The sequence below is a fragment of the Zeus faber genome (assembly GCF_960531495.2).
Source record: "Zeus faber genome assembly, chromosome: 10".
NCBI lineage: Eukaryota > Metazoa > Chordata > Actinopteri > Zeiformes > Zeidae > Zeus > Zeus faber.
Window position 1 is genome coordinate 18350990 of NC_137199.1, and position 16564 is coordinate 18367553.

Consider the following 16564-nt stretch of genomic DNA (forward strand, 5'->3'; position numbering starts at 1 on the left):
TTCCACCACGAGGTGTTTGTGACATACCGGTTCTAATGAGACGTCACCGTGTGGTTAGGTTCTGCCGTTCTGTTTCAAATAGTTTTAGATTTTGAAAAATTCAGAGAACTTTCCCGGAACAATATCAATAGGCATCAAGGGATCAAAATAGGATTATAAATAGCTAATAATAATAATAATAATAATTTATTGTTTCCCAGCCTAGAAAACTGAGCAAAGCTTCACATAGATACATATAGGGACACCGGTATCATGCATATACATTTAATTTCATATATAAAAAGGGTTCCAGAGCAGTGCATTTAATGTTAGAGATTTATACTGTGCATTAGCTTTGACATTCACTACAAGTCCACTGGCTTCTTCAACGGTTATATATATTTAAATAAATTAAATATAAATTACATGTATCTAATAGTCATTTTAAAATTGTTTTCCAAGAGAAATCAGTCTGACAATTTTAAACTTTGGACAAAAGCGTCTGGTAAATGATGTGATGTATCATGACGTAGGTTCACATAAAGGTTTCTCTGTCAATGACAAATTCAAAACAAGACAAAAAGCATATTTTTCTTCATCAATAACAGAATGCAACAGCCAGCCAAACAGGTTGTTTTTTATTTAAACACATTCAAAGCCAGCGCATAAAGCGGCACATTTCACGACTTCTGTGACTTACCTCTGTGGAAAACAGAGGAATGTGTGAATAATAACATCATGAGCGCTGTCAAGGCAGTTTGACGAGTTGTTTTTCCCGTTCCTGTATTGTAACAGACGATACTTCTCTTGGGATTCTATCAGACACAGAAGGGGGAGGGAGGGGGGTGAACAAGAATATATTGGGGGATGGACATCGCTGACAAAATACTTTGACCTGGGAATGGTCATCCTCACCTCAACCCTCCCGCTCAGAGCTCGTTGTTGGGCTCCATCGGGTCCGCTCTCAGATAGGAGGCCACCAGCACAGCCAGGTCTATGCCCAGGTGAGAGCGAACCAGACAGCACAGGACGCCCAGCAGCGAGAGGCCGATTAGAGCCCAAAGAAAAACAGCACTGAAGTAGAGAGGAGCTAAACTGTGGAGAGAAAGACAGAATGTCAGGTGGGTAGGTAAGTGAGTTCACAGGTAGGTAGGTGGGTGGGTAAGCAGGCAGGTTGATACGTAAGTAAGTAGGTGGGTAAGTAGGTCGATAAGTACAGTAAGCAAGTAGGTACATAAGTAGGTAAGTAAGCAAGGGGGGGGGGGTAAGAAGTTGGGTAAGTAGGTAAGTGGGCATGTAGGTGGGCAGGTAAGTGGGTGGATAAGTAGGTGAGTAAGCAGGTAGATGGGTAGGTAAGTGCTTGGATAAGTAGCTGGGTACGTGGGTGGGTAAACAGGTAGGTGGGTAGGTAAGTGGGTGGATAAGTAGGTGGGTAAGCAGTTAGGTGGGTGGATGGGTAAGCAGGTAGGTGGGTAGGTAAGTGGGTGGGTAAGCAGGTAGGTGGGTGGGTAAGTGGGTGGGTAAGTAGCTGGGTACGTGGGTGGGTAAACAGGTAGGTAAGTGGGTGGATAAGGAGGTGGGTAAGCAGGTAGGTGGGTGGGTAAGCAGGTAGGTGGGTAGGTAAGTGGGTGGGTAAGCAGGTAGGTGGGTGGGTAAGTGGGTGGGTAAGCAGGTAGGTGGGTGGGTAAGTGGGTGGATAAGGAGGTGGCTAAGCAGGTAGGTGGGTGGGTGGGTGGGTAAGCAGGTAGATGGGTAGGTAAGTGCTTGGATAAGTAGCTGGGTAAGTGGGTGGGTAAGCAGGTAGGTGGGTAGGTAAGTGGGTGGATAAGGAGGTGGGTAAGCAGGTAGGTGGGTAGGTAAGTGGGTGGGTAAGCAGGTAGGTGGGTAGGTAAGTTGGTGGGTAAGCAGGTAGATGGGTAGGTAAGTGGGTGGGTAAGCAGGTAGATGGGTAGGTAAGTGGGTGGATAAGTAGCTGGATAAGTGGGTGGGCAAGTGGGTAGGTAAGTGGGTGGATAGGTGAGCTGGTAGGTGGTCGTACCGTCCCAATGGAGTCTGGGTGTACGCCTTGAAGTAACGGTACCGTCCGTACAGATAGAGGAGGCCACAGAAACACGAGAGGCCTGAGGAAGAAACAAACGACGCAATGTGCCACAGCGATGAATAACAACTTTAATCAAATACATACTGATAACTAATATAAAGTGCTTTTTTGGGGGGGGTTTTGTCATCAGTGGATGTCAGGCTTCTACCGTGGTGGAAGAAGAGTCCAGCCACCCACAGGACAGCGATGAAGATGGGGAAGTATTCGGAACAGTTGGCTCTACGCACACAGAGTGGGTTGGAAGGGTTATGCATAGAAACGCAGACATTGTGTATATAATCCTGCGTTTCAGTCAACGTTATATCGCCAACCGTACGTTAGCATGATATTCTGTTTAATCAAAGTAGGCGACGAAATATCTGACTAACTGGGCTCTGAAAACCCTCTCAAACGCTGCCGGTCCGGAGGTGGAAGGTGGAGCCACCGAGTACTTCCTCCTGGCATAAATCACCCACTGAAAGAAGTAGGCTACACACACACACACACACACACACACACACACACACACACACACACACACACACACACACACACACACACACACACACACACACACAAAGGAGAAGTCATTTTGTCACATTTGCTATGGCTTTACACATTACAAATGAATTTGAACATCAATTGGATTGATTAAAAAAAAAAGAACATATCTTAATATCAGTTCTAGCCAAGTATATCTTTGAAGCAATTTATAAGAGGGCTTTAAAAGCCCCACATAAACTGGAGGCTTGACTGTAGATTTAAAATGCAAATCCCTCACACAATAAGCAAACAAAAACTCACCCGCCCCCCCCCCCAAAAAAAAAGGACCTTGAAGGGACGCTAAACAGGGATCACCTCCTTCCAGAATGGTACACGGCAGGCAACAGGTCCGGAATTATCGCTCGAAAGTCAAAGTCAGAAAACTCAGCGGTGATATCACACCTACATACTTTGCACCGATCCCCATATGCGTCCCTAATCCACTAGCAGTTCATTTTCCTCCCCCCGGACAAGTCTTACCCTGTTCAAGCACGGCCAAGATGGTCACCGCCGCCAGGTCAGCCGCCTGCTCCATGGGGGCCGTGTGGGACAGAGAGCAGTTGCAATGATTTATAATCTATGGTTTCCGAGCACACACACTCCACCTCCTCGTCGACAGTCACTGGGTGGGGGAGTGGTTTGTATCAGGTAAAAAGACTACATGTGGTTCTGGGCGTTACGCCACACTCGCCGGATATGGTTGCTTCTGGAGCGTGTTGCTCTTGATCTGAACTAGACCCAAAGTACCACGTTGACATTTCTATCCAACTCAATTTTCAGAATTTGAATCTCTTGAATGTTCTTTACCCTCTGGAGTCCCTGCTGAATCCAGAGAAGCGTTGTGATTTTGGTGCGGTCTGATATTTATCTAAATATAATCGACTGAACACACTAACTCCAGAGTGGTTGATATATCTATATGAAGGAAAATCACAGCTACATAGTTTGGTCAGTATCAATATGCGGCTTTTAGATAGCTCTTAAACACACAAGATATAAAGAGTATGTTTTTGTATTTTCTGTTGCCGCCAGAAATGTTTTCATAGCACACACTAGAACATAGTGAAAAACTGTTTTTTCAATACAAAAGTTGTTCAAGGTCTTGGGTATATAATGAAGTCAAAATAGTTGATCAAATCTGATGTCTAAACAGGTAAAAACAAGGTTTTATCACAACTGCTCACAACTTTATTTCAGTTGTTGCGTGTGAAACGACCTGAAAATTTGTGGTGTGGATCTGCAGCAGGCGGGGCCCTCTCTCTGTTAGACTCCCAGATAAAGGAACGAGGCTGTAGGCTAGTGGGAGTGGGGCAATGCAAGAAATGTTTTTAGTTCTGAAAGATTTATTGAAAACATCACACAAACTATATACGAAAACTGCAAAAAATGGTTTTAAGTGAGAAGAATACCGCTAGAACCAACAATCACGTTCAAGGCAAATGAAAATTTGAACTTACTTACTCATCGTCCGGTATTGGGTCCTCAGCTGGGTCAATTCTCGATTCAAAATGCTGTCTTTCTTCCTCAGTATCAGGACGTAAGGATTTATGGAATCCGTCCACACGTCACACTGGCGCGGGGTCGCGACCGCATCACAGCGGGACGCACGTCATTAAGCAAAGCAGCATCAACGCTAAATCGAAAGGATGTGGATTCAGGAGCCGCATATTGGCATGATAAATAGGTGTTGGTTTAGAAGGACAGGTAGAGAGAACAAATGCAAGGTCTAACCTAATGGCAAATCGAACCTAAATTAAATTATATTATTCTGAAACGGAGAGTCGGAAAGTCGCGATTCTAAGCTTTGTGGCTTTTTTTTTTTTTTTTTTTTGCTGCGGGGGTGTGCTATTTATAAACCAGGCGCGATTGTCGACCTCAGAGGGTTTTAAAGTATGAAAAGAGAAAAGTATTTGTCGTATCCAGTGTCCTGATATAATCGAGGCTATAATACAACAAAGGAACTTTCTTCCACCGATGGGTGCTCATGCCGATCCTGATTAAAATTTACAACCTACAAATAACAACCAATTTAACATATTTGATATTTAGTGCATTTGCTTTGACTAAATGCCTTTAGGTCTTATGTAGAGCACTATGAATAACCTTTGTTTGAAATGTGCTGCAGGCACTTTCCTTTCACCAGACGTAAAGAATAAAAAGAGGACCTCCGCATGATGGTATGTTGGTCTTGAAAGTACGAGAAGAGATGTCCAGAATGTCTTATTCACAAAAAACATGCATATAAACAGACACGCCAATGTGCAATAGCGCGCGCGCACGCACACACACACACACACACACACACACACACACGAGACCAAGCCAGTTTCTATAAACTATATTTACATAATACTCTTGTCTTACAGAGAACCATATCAAAAGTATAAAATACTTACAAAACTCCGCCACAATATATAAAAATAACATCTATCTTCTCCAGAACATTAGGAAAGGCATACATACAAAAAAATAGATTTAGAGACATTTACACAGATCCCCATTCACAAGCGTTTCACCAGAACAGCCTACCTGGTAAACGCAGACAGGGCAGGAGATTGGCAGCTATGGATTTGGAAGAAAATATGAAACCAGCCCCACGCCGTATTTAAGCATTAATGCATTATTTAAAATATACTAAAGATCTTCAAAATAATAATTAAAAATATATATATGCATACGCTCCTCGTTTGTGAGCCACCTCCACAGGCGGTACAGCAGGCCGATTGAGCTGGTTTCTCACTTGGGAACAGGAAGTGAGAAACTCTTTCAGTGGGTCGAAGAGAAGTGTGTCCCTGCACGGCACCCGTAGTGTCCCACAGATCCAGTCCCTACTCTGACGCTCAGGAAGGAACAGCTCACCACTGGGCTCAGCAGTAGAGAATTCAGATTCCTGTACACACCACCCCAGTGAGGACCGGTTTACAATGCTAAAGGATATTCTTACTTGCATAGTAATGCGATACTCTTACCACAAGAATTGCCAAAAACGGATCAGAGCAAGGTGACATTAAGGGGTTCGGCAGAACACGGTTAGCGTGACGAGTTTTTCATTTTCTGGTGCGCTTACTGGACTGAATCTCGGTTCACCACTCTGACGACAAAATGAATCCACGTGATTGGATTCTCAGGAATAAGGACCATTTCAACCGTGCGGGTGCATTGATGCAACGATCACCTTGATCTGATCGTTGAGACCCATCGGGGGTATTTTGTTTGACAAAACTGTTTTACTTCCTCTATGTGTTGTTCACCCTCAAATTGACCAAGCGTGGCTTTGACCGGAGCCGTCCCGCCATGATGGGAGCTTTGGTAGAAAAAAACAAAACGTAAAGGCTCTTGCAAGAAAGAGCCGACGTGCACACCAGTGATTGACAACATCATGAGCCCCGCCCCTCCTGCTCCAGAGCTTGTGATTGGTTGAAAGCCCTGGCCACACAAGATCTTCTTTATCAGAATTACAGTACTATCAGTGAAGATTTGTTTCAGCTTTTGTTAACTTACTGCAGCTTCATCTGGAGAATGCATAAGCTGTGTGAGAAATGACCCAGCTTACAAGTTTTGTTTTTAAGTTGCAAATATTATTTCATTAATTAATATTTAATTAAGCTAAATGAGAAACGATGAGTTCAAATAATCAAAAACGTCACGAATTTGATGGATTTAAAATATTGCGGTTTGAAAAATAAAGCAAGAAAACAATCATCCAGGTCATTTCTTTTACACATCCTATGCATTCTGGAGTTAACATTTTTTACTTTCTTACAGAACGACTGCACTATCAGTGTGGCCAAGATTCATTTGGAGTTTTGAAAAAAGTAAACCCAATAAAAACAATTTGGAAAAAAAATAAATAAAAGTCAAACACTGAAACAAACAAATGCAGCTTTAAAAGGAAACCATTTTAGTTCACAGCTGAACATGAGCTGCAACCGCCCGCAGACTACATTACAATGGCACCATTGTATGTCTGTATCTTTGTATCAGTACAGGAAGCTACTGAAGCATAACTGGTAAACTGTGCAACATAATTTGCATTTAGGGCAACAAAACCAAACTAAGCAGGCTGGGGAGGGGGGCTTAGGATCACACCGTGTTTTGTTTACGCTAAAAATCAATGCATATTAATAAATTCATTGCAATCGCAACATAATTCTTCCAGTAGTGAAATGTGTAAGTGTTTTGCATCGAGTTCAACTTTGATGAAGCTAAACCTAAGATAATGCTAGAGTTGACCAATGGCAAAGCGGCTTTTGCCGTGTTGACCTTTGTCCTTCGAAGTCAAAAACAGGTCTGCGGCAGCGTGACCAGGGCCTTAAAAAGGGAGTGTGTGTGTGTGTGTGTGTGTGTGTCGTCAGCTTTGCTTGCATTATAAGAGCACAAGACTATTCAAACTATCGTAATAAAAAAAGTTGTCATTGAAGGAAAAAATTAAAATAAAAACATTTTGGTAAGTGGCACTCTTCACGTCTGTGTAGAAATACACAATTGCCTTCTTCTAAAGCCAATGGACTGACAACTAATTTTCTCATAACAAATACGAGGACATCAACACAGCTGTGCACCTTCCAGCCTCCCAGCGCTAGGTGGCACTGAAACGCAGTGTGCGTGGGGTCTGGGACAGAGCTGTTATTTCAGTAGTCTTATTCTAGTTCCTGTGTCATCACAAAGCCTCCACTCTGGGAACAGTCTATTCTATTATAAACTGTTTCGCTTTTAACCAAGTCTCTCCAACATGGGGCTGGATTAACCGCTAGGATGGCAGTGCCTTGCTCATGGGTAGCATGGTGGCAGAAAACCACTACAGCACCCTTTGACAGGACACCGAGGCCCTAGAAGCAAGGCTGAACATCAGTCCCCCTAAAGGAGACCGTAAAAGGTTTTCCCTGCAGGAATCAGTTACTTTTTTACATAAACCTTATTTTTCTAACATTTGGAGTCAACCCAAGTGATTAGCATCGGAACCTTTTTAAATGTATCCAGTATTGAGATAATAGATTCTGCGACATTATTCGGCAAGCACAAATGCCTCGGTACACGAGAACCGGTTGAAGTTAAAAATGTATTATTCAATAGATTTGTAGGATTATGATGCAAATCACTCCGGTTTCCTTTAACAAGGACTCTATTTAGTGGAATCTCACCGTTTAGGAGATGCACACTGGTTTCACACACCAGTTCTCAGGGAATTTAAACAGCATCATCATCTTTTGGTTAATTTCTGGAACCTAAACGGCACCTCATCTTCCAACCGCCCTTTTTTTTTAAATTTCTATTGCTTCATTGCATTGCAATGGATTTGCTGTTGTCTTGAGGTTTCTCAATAACTTTCTTGACAGATAAAGAACTGTATTACTCCCCGGGGGTAACAGGGGACAGTGGTTGATTCACCTCACGCTATTTTACCGACCAATTTTGTCCGGTGGGTCAACGGATAAAAGTCTCAGTTACATCAGGGGCGTCGGGGCCCTGTAGCCACACATCTGCACAGTGCCTGGATTAAGCCTGGCGAAAAGCCCTTCAAAAATCTGACATTGCAGAACTCCCTCAAATCCTCATTCACATCACAGAGCTGTACCACTTTGTCCCTGGCCGAGCTGCTCAGTGGTGGCTGGCCAGCAGCTCGTCCAGATCGTCCATCCACTCCTGGGTGCTCTGGCCCTTTAGCAGAGAGTCCACCAAGTCGCTCTCCCCGGGGAAGCTGGGTAGTCCACCGCTTCCCGATGCCGCGCCATAGCCAAACGACAGCTGTTGCTGCTGCTGTTGTTGCTGTTGACTGACAGTTCGACTGACTTGGTAAACTTGGTTACACTGCAGCGTTTGGCGTCCATTGCCCTGAGACTGCCCACCGAACCCCCCCAGGTCTGGAATCATGGCCTGGTTCTGGACAGCCTGCTGTTGCTGCGTCTGCTGCTGGTTGGCCAATGTCTGACCCAGGGTCTGGGGATTGGCCATGTTGGCCTGCATCATCTGCTGCCCCGGGTTCATCCCACCCAGAGGACGGCCGCCAGGGTTGGTGCCGAATGGCGCTGCGCCTGGTGCCATCTTGGGCATGCGGGGCTGCTGCATTTGGAAAGGATTAGGGGGATTGGGGAAGGCAGGGGGCATTCCACCGTTACTGGAGGGAGGCTGCAAGCCCTGATGCTGCTGCCAGGCCTGGCTCTGGGTGCTCTGCAGCCCCCCGGGGTGGGCAGTTGGCATGTTGACACCCATAGTGTTCGTCAGGTTGCCAGGCAACCGGGGAGCCAATTGCTGCTGCTTGAGCAGGGCTGCATTGGGCTGGCCCTTCAGGTGCTGCTGGGCCAGCAAGCTGTGCCTGTAGGTGGCGCTCATGGGGCCGAGCGGCTGTCTCTGGACGCCCCCCTGCTGTGAGGGGTGGCTGGTGTGGGACGGGTGCATGTTAATGTTGTTGTACAGGACCTGCTGGACATCCAGTGCCCCCCCACAAGAAGGAAGGTTCAGATCGGCCTGGCTGGCGCCGGCTGCTGGAGCTACACCGCCGGACGGCCCACTTCCCTGAACCATGTTCATTCCCATCATGCCCTGGTTCTGTGGGAACATGCGCTGCGGCCCAGGGGGGGGGGCTCCCATGGTGGTGACACTGCCCATTGCCTGAGATGAAGCTGGGAAAGAAAAAGGACATGGTATGGTAATAAACAAAGTATTGGGGCTGCATGGTAGATCAGCACAGGAAGCGTACTACTGGCGACTTGCTTCAATAAATGTCATCATTTAGCATCCCACCGTTATCTATCTTTATTTTAGACATGGATTGATAATCACATTTGGTAATTGATTTACCGTATTTCCTCAAATAGTGACCGAGGCCTTTGTTTACCTCAACTGCAGAGGGTACCAGGTCTTTACTGGAGGCAGGCTTATATTGAGCCCCTTTCCCACTTGCTCTGAAAGCTGAAAATCTAACGGCAATGTTCTGTATTGGGGAAAGGGAGGAAAGGGAGCCAGTCTCGATATTCCCTAAAAGTCGTTCCATAAAATTGAACCACTCTTGAAGGAGTATAATTTCCGGCAAATTGCCGGGACGGCTGTGGATGGAAGTATGTGGAAATGTAAACAGTAACATTTCCGTAAAGGAGGGGTGGAGCCCGAATCTAAATAAAGCACAAATAGTAGGTTTTTACATATATGTATTTTGTACAAATATTTAAAAGATGATTTGTTTTTGGGAAGAATAAAAAACATTTGGAAAAATGCCAAGTCAGATCTGAACCACAGAGCTTGGCTGCAAAGACGAGAAACTAAAACACATCCAGTCTCTATGGAGACAGGTCTTTATATTCTTAAATTTAATTATTTTTCTTCTTAAAAATGTAACTCAGATAATAAACGTGTCTTTAATCGTTAAGGGTGCTGTACAACCGAGCGGAGACATTGGGCACAAGCGCTTCGCCAAGGTCGCACTGCAGCACAGAGCTGGGGAGGGAGCAGGCGGGTGGAGAACGTTCATTCTCAGGAGGCAGAGAGTGTAGGACAGGTTGAAAATGATCAAACTGATCTAATAACTTTTGGTTAGAGTTATTGCATCTGTCCCCTCCAGTCAGTGGAGGGAAGAGTCCGCGGGGCAGGGAGACAAGGTGCCAAACGCTGGTCTAAAAAACAATTCTATTGCCTCGTCTCATGTGATATTAGACACCTCTCACGAGCATGACGTAATGTATCCTGAACAGTCAAGTGGGAACAGACTCTATACAAAACTTTTCCGTAAAGGAGGCTTTGTGTGAATGACTACCTTACTGCCTTTCTGGATATTTTTTATCCAGCAATGTTATGGATTCCATGTGGGAAAGGGGCTTTAGAGGCAGGCTTTTATATCTAATTCCCTCTGTTTAATCAGTATAATTGATCATATTTAGGTATGAATTTTAAATCAAACTTCTGTGTGGGTGCCATGCAACCAGATGTACGGTGAAGAAGAGCTAGTAGCTACCCTCAAAGTCTCGGTGGTAGCAGACGGCTGAATTACAGTTTTCTGAGTTTGCCGTGAACACACCACTTCCCACTTGGACCGCTAGAGAGCGAGAGCCCTCAGAGCAGGGCATTTGTCCCAAGGAGTGATCTGCGATGCAGCAGTAGGAAACAGAGTAAATTAAATACATCTACAATAAAAACACATTGTTATTATTTGTTTTGGGAGCCGAGCTCCGCACCAGAACAGCACCGCAGCTCCGATCAGTTTTCCCCCAGTCTGTATTTGAGGCATGCTTTTATATGTTCGTGTAGACCACTCCCCCAGAATTGATAAGAGGGCCTGTTTTTATTTGACTACCAATTGATATTTGAGGAAATACGGTATTTACAGTTTTATTTAGACACCAAAAATAAAACATGAAACAGGAGCGCAATACAACGGTGTCACGTTACATGGTCTATTGGATAATTTCTACCAGCACGAGACCACAGTGTCAGCAGGTGACTGATGGAGATACACAAGCATATGTATATATTATCGTAATGTCAAAGATATTGTTCCTGGAACTTTGAAGTTTCAAAGAACAAAACCGGCTCAGATAGATGTTCGCAGAGAGAGACATCTCTCTAGTTTGCCAGTCAAATAAGCTATATGTACAAATTTTAATGTGGTCTGATTATTAAAACTACCTACCAACAATAAACTGCTTGTCCCAGACGTCAGGACAAGCAGGTCCATAAACCAGTGGTAAGGCCGCCCGCTCCCTGACCTCAACAGTCTTTACTTTCTTTCAGCGCCCACCCTCCTCCCTAACCAGAACGGTGAGTCTGGGTTTGTTTATGGCCGGCGGTGTTTGGTTATGGGTTGGGACTTAGGATAAGAAAGGGTTTTTATGTTCGTTGGCGAGGAATATTTCCAGATACAAAGGAAGGAGAAGATTATACAGAGGTCACCCGCACCATCGGTGCTCTTATTTCTGACCAGCCAGGCAGTGATGCCAAAACCAGCGACAGGATCGGGAAGTCTGACACCAGGCTACAATAGGTTGCTGGGAAGAATATGTCAGTTAAAGAAAGGTGGCATAATTTTGTCCCCTTTGACACTCAGAATCATGTAAAATGTCTGCTACAAAAGTCTAATGTCATTGTTATATCTGCTATAATAAGATTGGTACTTGGCATCGCCTCATACCTTCACTTCAGGATTCTCAGGATGTAAAATGTGGAAGATCCGTATTACCTGTGAACTGGTTGACCTGCTGCTGGAAGGGGTTCTGACCGGCTGTCTGGCCCGTCTGGTCCTGGTACTGAGGAGGGGGCCGCGTCAAATGTCTCTGGAGCTGTTGGTCCTGCTGCTGGCGCTGTTTCTCCTGATTAGAAGGTTAGAATGGAAGGCGGACAGATAGAGAGGTGGAAGGGTCAAGGAGTAAGAAAAAAAAAGACGTAAGTTTTTTTTTTTTTCTTATCCTAACTTCAAAGTGAGTCCAGCTTAACGTGATGATGCAGTTCAACACTTCAGTTCCAATCATTTCAAACATGTGAGGAAGCAGCTCCCTCTAGTGTGGAAGACAAAAACTCCCAGAGGGTGAACAGAATTAAGATGGGGAGCGATGAATAACATTGACAGGTTAGAGGCCAGGAAGGTCATACACAGGGAACTTTAAAGGGGACAATTTGCTACGTATGAAAAAATGGGCCATGGGTTACTGACACACCAACTTTGAAGCTGAGGATTAAATAACATTTACTGCTGGATTCACTGTTATCTTGGCCTCCACTTTTCTACTATCACTGTTAAAGCCAGTTCCCAACTGTACTGCCAACGTAAGTACTGTATGTATATTCTTTACAGAATCTTTAGATAAGGGATTGCTTTGCGGTCCTGACAGTACTTTACAAACCTTCCTTATTGTTTCAAACAGTTTGGACTGAGGACAGGTCACGTGACCGGTTATCCCATCTCTGATTTGGTAGCAACACTTGTTTGGCATATAATATAACCTCAAAATTGCTATGGCATCAGAGATGCAGCACCCAAAAACATAATGCATCTGTACATACATACTCATTAAATTAAGATCTATACCTTTAATGCGAGGGGCCGCCCTGTCTAACACCATAGAGTTTACTGACAATTATGGTTTTACAAGCGCCACAATCAGTTTGGGTCTGAGATGAAGCTATTGAACCCAAAACTAGATAAACACTTACAGCTTAACCAATAGAGGCAAATTAAAATGACACTTTTTTTTTTTTTATCTTGAATGTTACTAAATGCTGAAGTTACTTGAGTAAAAGCTGTCACAGTTACTGCATAACCACCAGATCGCAATAGTCTGAGCACACCACAATCATTGAGTAAAATCCAACCACATGTTTCCATCCAAATTTAACGGGAATTTGAGCCAATGTTAGAGATGCTGCAATAAACTGAATATCAACTAGGAGAGCTGAACACAAATTTATGTTCAATATCAAAAGCTAGATAGCTCTTCTGAACAGGTAGTTGCAGAAGACCTATGTGATAATAATAGGATAATAAGCACATATGATGATAGTGGCATAACATGCCGACTAACCAAATCTCAACTATTTGTTGTCTTTAACTTCAGAATTCTGCATTATGAGGTTATTTACACTCCTAATTTGGTAATGAATACGCATACTTTGTCCCAACAGTGCCCATCAGACCACGGTTTGGGAACCAGCCTGGGTCCGTACCTGTTCAACCATCATCTGCCTCTGCCCCAGCAGGTATTGCTTCTGCTGCTCCAGCATCTGCTGATGATGTTGTTGTTGTTGTTGTTGTTGTTGTTGTTGCTGATGTTGATGCTGTTGCTGGTGCTGTTGTTGATGCTGTTGCTGATGCTGTTGTTTCAGAGCTGCAGCTACAGCTGCCTGGCTGCTCATGTAGGCAGCGTTGGCGTGGTTACCCGTCAAAGCGTTGCCCCCCTGCATGTTAGCCATGGCGCTGGCCGGGCCTGAGCCGTGAGGTGCCGCAGGGTACGCGCTCTGGTCCTGCTGAGAAACAGTATAGTTGATGAAGTTGTCCACTAGAGGGCGGAGTACAAAGACAAAATTGCATATGGTTTAGCTTTAGGTAGAGTTAGGTGAAATATCTAGTGATACAAGACTAGACATGATGGCTGGTTGATATGTCTTTATGATTGATTATCCCTATTGTCTGTTATGCCTATTGTCTTTTCATGTGAGATTCTCCAGATTCTCTACGTTCATCACTAACCTGGTCGGCTAACCTCCCTCTTTCTTCCCTCTCTTCTCTCTCAGAGGAATGGAAAACTAGCCGCTTAACAGGACTAAAGTGGAACTATAACTACAGAATAGATGGGGGTGGTGGGTGCAGAAGTGGGTGAGCAGCAGCTACTATATTTAAATAGAGAGGATTAGAGGGGAGCACCCAAAATACACAGGCCAAGACAGCTGGGAGTAAAAGTGAGAGAGAAACTTGACTGAAACAAAAAGAGAGCAACACGGAGGAAAACGACAGAAACCTCTGAGTCTCAATATTGTAATTTTTTTCATTCATTAAAGGGGCAATAAACAGCTTTTGCGCCGCTGTTGTAAAGACAACCGGGTGGCTTTATGGTTTCCTCACAGCGCTCCGTGGAAATGATAAACACGACTTTGGAAATAAGAGAGAAGAAAGCATGTTCACTGAAGAGGTATATTGGAATAGTCACATTTTAGTTTAAAGGGGACCTATTATGCTCCTTTACTACAAGTCAATATATGGTCTGTAAAAGCAAATAAGTAAAAGCAATAAGTAAATATAGATGCAGGCAGCAATACACGGGTCCAGTTTTCCATGTTAGGTCTATCAATCTATCTATCTATCTATCTATCAGCCATGCAAGTTGACGTTTGGTGTCGCGTGGGGCAATTACAACGTATTTACATCGTGGGCTTAATAAGCAAAGCGAATTTACGTAATTTTAGTGGTGACGTTTCTGTGGATTAAATTTCAGAGAGGTTACATTTTCATCAAATCCGAAAAACGTTAATGTCTTGTGACTAATTACAATTTCACGGGTTCTATTTTTCTGACACATTCCTAGTACTAGTACCCCTCTAATCCTACATGAACGCATCATTCATTACCACAGTCGGATGGAGTCGACGTGGCGACAGGTTTCTGTGGATGAATGTTTTTTTGCTTACCCGGCAAAGTAAGGGAGACCACAAGGCCGCATCTAACACGGGGTTATATCGAAATAAAATGTCTTCATTTACAAAAAGACCATAAGATAAAATATTAATCGAACAGCTCCACAGACATCAACCAGGTAAGACGGTACATAAACCCACACATACATGGCTAGTTTTAATCTCTAACAACTAGGGAGCGATGGACTCTACACCACGCCCGATGTCAATGGATATTTAGAGCCATAATCTGCACATTTATAGTACAGTGTGATGATGACATCACAAAGCGTCTTACTCTAAAACTCATCTCGATCCATTAATCTTTGGTGGCTTGTTGGTGAAGCTTACATTTTTTAACAATTCTAGTAGCATTCAAATATCGAACCATCGTTTGACAGCCCTAGTCCCTATCATGTCAATGAAGAGCTTTGAATTTCAGATAAACAGAGAAAGTGAGAGACAGACAGCAAAAGAGAGAGAAGGACACAGATAGACAGCAACAGAGAGACAGACAGGGAGAGCAAAGCAAAGAGAAAGGGGAAGGAGGCTAAATGAAAGGCTGCTTTGTCACTAAACCCCCCCCAATGAGCTAGCACGGCAGCTCCTAAGCAACCAGCTGCCTGACAACCACACACACGCGCACAGAGGAGGAGGGTCTGGAGGACAAAAGGCCTCCCTCAAGAGAGGCTGGTGCTGGCTCCTCAGAACCAGACTGCAGCCTGAGGTCCAGTTCGAACCCGACAAGGTCCATCCATCTCTCAAGTCGGCTTTACACGGAATCCAACAAAGGACAACAACTCGCCGAAAAACTCATTCATTCTATGAATAATCGGAAACGGCATATGGAATAGCCCTGACAATATCCGATACTAAAACCAGAATCCACTAGTGCTCCTAAGAAGGGCGATTCAATTTTGATTGCTAAGTAGCTAAGAGGGACTAATTCCCGGTAGGCTGATGGGGTGTGGCACATCAAATGATACAAACTAAATAAAGAAGACATAAAAACAGAGTGAGCTGGAGAGACCCTGGGGCGACTCTAAAAACATCTCAAGCCGAAGGAAAACAGAGCAACCAGACAAAGCAGACCTACATTTCAAAGAGCTGAGTGGTTGGAAACAAATACTAATCCATTATTATTATTATTATTATTATTATTATTAGCTATTTCTCTGGTTTTTATCATTATTAATCTTCTTGGCATTTTTCGGGCTAAAAGTATCTGAAACACAGCAACCGCTGTACACACATGGCTGCAGTCTGGTTAAAACAGGACATTTCAGACGTTTGTTGTTCGGGTTTGCTCAATACCGATGTACATTTGGAGCAGAAATTAGTGACAAACTGTTGCATTTTACCGGAAGTAGAAGAACGTTGGCGCGTTTTGATTAGTTTGCGGAGCGGGGCACTTTGTGAGATCATCTTCCCAAGTTATACAAGTCCAAGCTTAGTCGCTCTGAAGTCATTCCCATCCACTGACTTGCGCCTTGTGGACTGCATAGCGCTTGCTACTCGTAGACAGACAACCAGAACAGATGCTGCGTTTCAAGGAAACTCGGAAAATTGTCACCCGTGCTGCGTTTCACAAAACCCTGAAAACATTGCTCACAGAAGGCTTTTTCGCACCACAGGAAGTTCAAACAAACTTTGGAGGAACCGTCCCTTTTTTTGGGTCCACACTGCATGAGGAACAATCGTTAATTACGATGTAATAGTAAACAGCGTTATGAAGCAACCGCGATTCTGAACCATAAGCCTTAGCATAATCCATAAGCTAAAAAGCCTAAGCCTTTCCCTGTAATACCTTGCCCACGGTATAAATTTATGTTGCAAAATTGGAGATGAGAACGTTGAGGCAATTTGATTAGT

General features: G+C 44.1%; 2 protein-coding genes across 3 annotated transcripts in view; both read right to left on the bottom strand.

Annotated features, from left to right (window-relative positions):
- Positions 1 to 610: 610 nt before the first annotated feature.
- On the bottom strand, positions 611 to 3137 carry ltc4s (leukotriene C4 synthase; the record flags this gene model as incomplete). The annotated part of the gene is made up of 6 exons (XM_080008173.1): positions 611 to 794; positions 895 to 1074; positions 2018 to 2099; positions 2229 to 2299; positions 2449 to 2548; positions 3083 to 3137. The coding sequence occupies 5 exons, from the start codon at positions 3135 to 3137 to the stop codon at positions 909 to 911; spliced, it is 474 nt and encodes a 157-aa protein (XP_079864299.1). The 3' UTR covers positions 611 to 794; positions 895 to 908.
- A 1787-nt stretch (positions 3138 to 4924) lies between these two features.
- maml1 (mastermind-like transcriptional coactivator 1) overlaps positions 4925 to 16564 on the bottom strand; it is a 30271-nt gene continuing 18631 nt past the window's right edge. Inside the window, exons 3-5 of one of the 2 annotated variants that reach the window (XM_080008060.1) lie at positions 13250 to 13546; positions 11769 to 11898; positions 4925 to 9222 (exon numbers count right to left, since the gene is read on the bottom strand). In XM_080008060.1, the coding sequence (XP_079864186.1) occupies positions 8201 to 9222; positions 11769 to 11898; positions 13250 to 13546 (1449 nt within the window). In that variant the 3' untranslated portion in view covers positions 4925 to 8200. Of the gene's footprint in view, positions 9223 to 11768; positions 11899 to 13249; positions 13550 to 16564 lie in introns of both variants that reach the window. The other variant, XM_080008059.1, reaches the window with a different exon arrangement.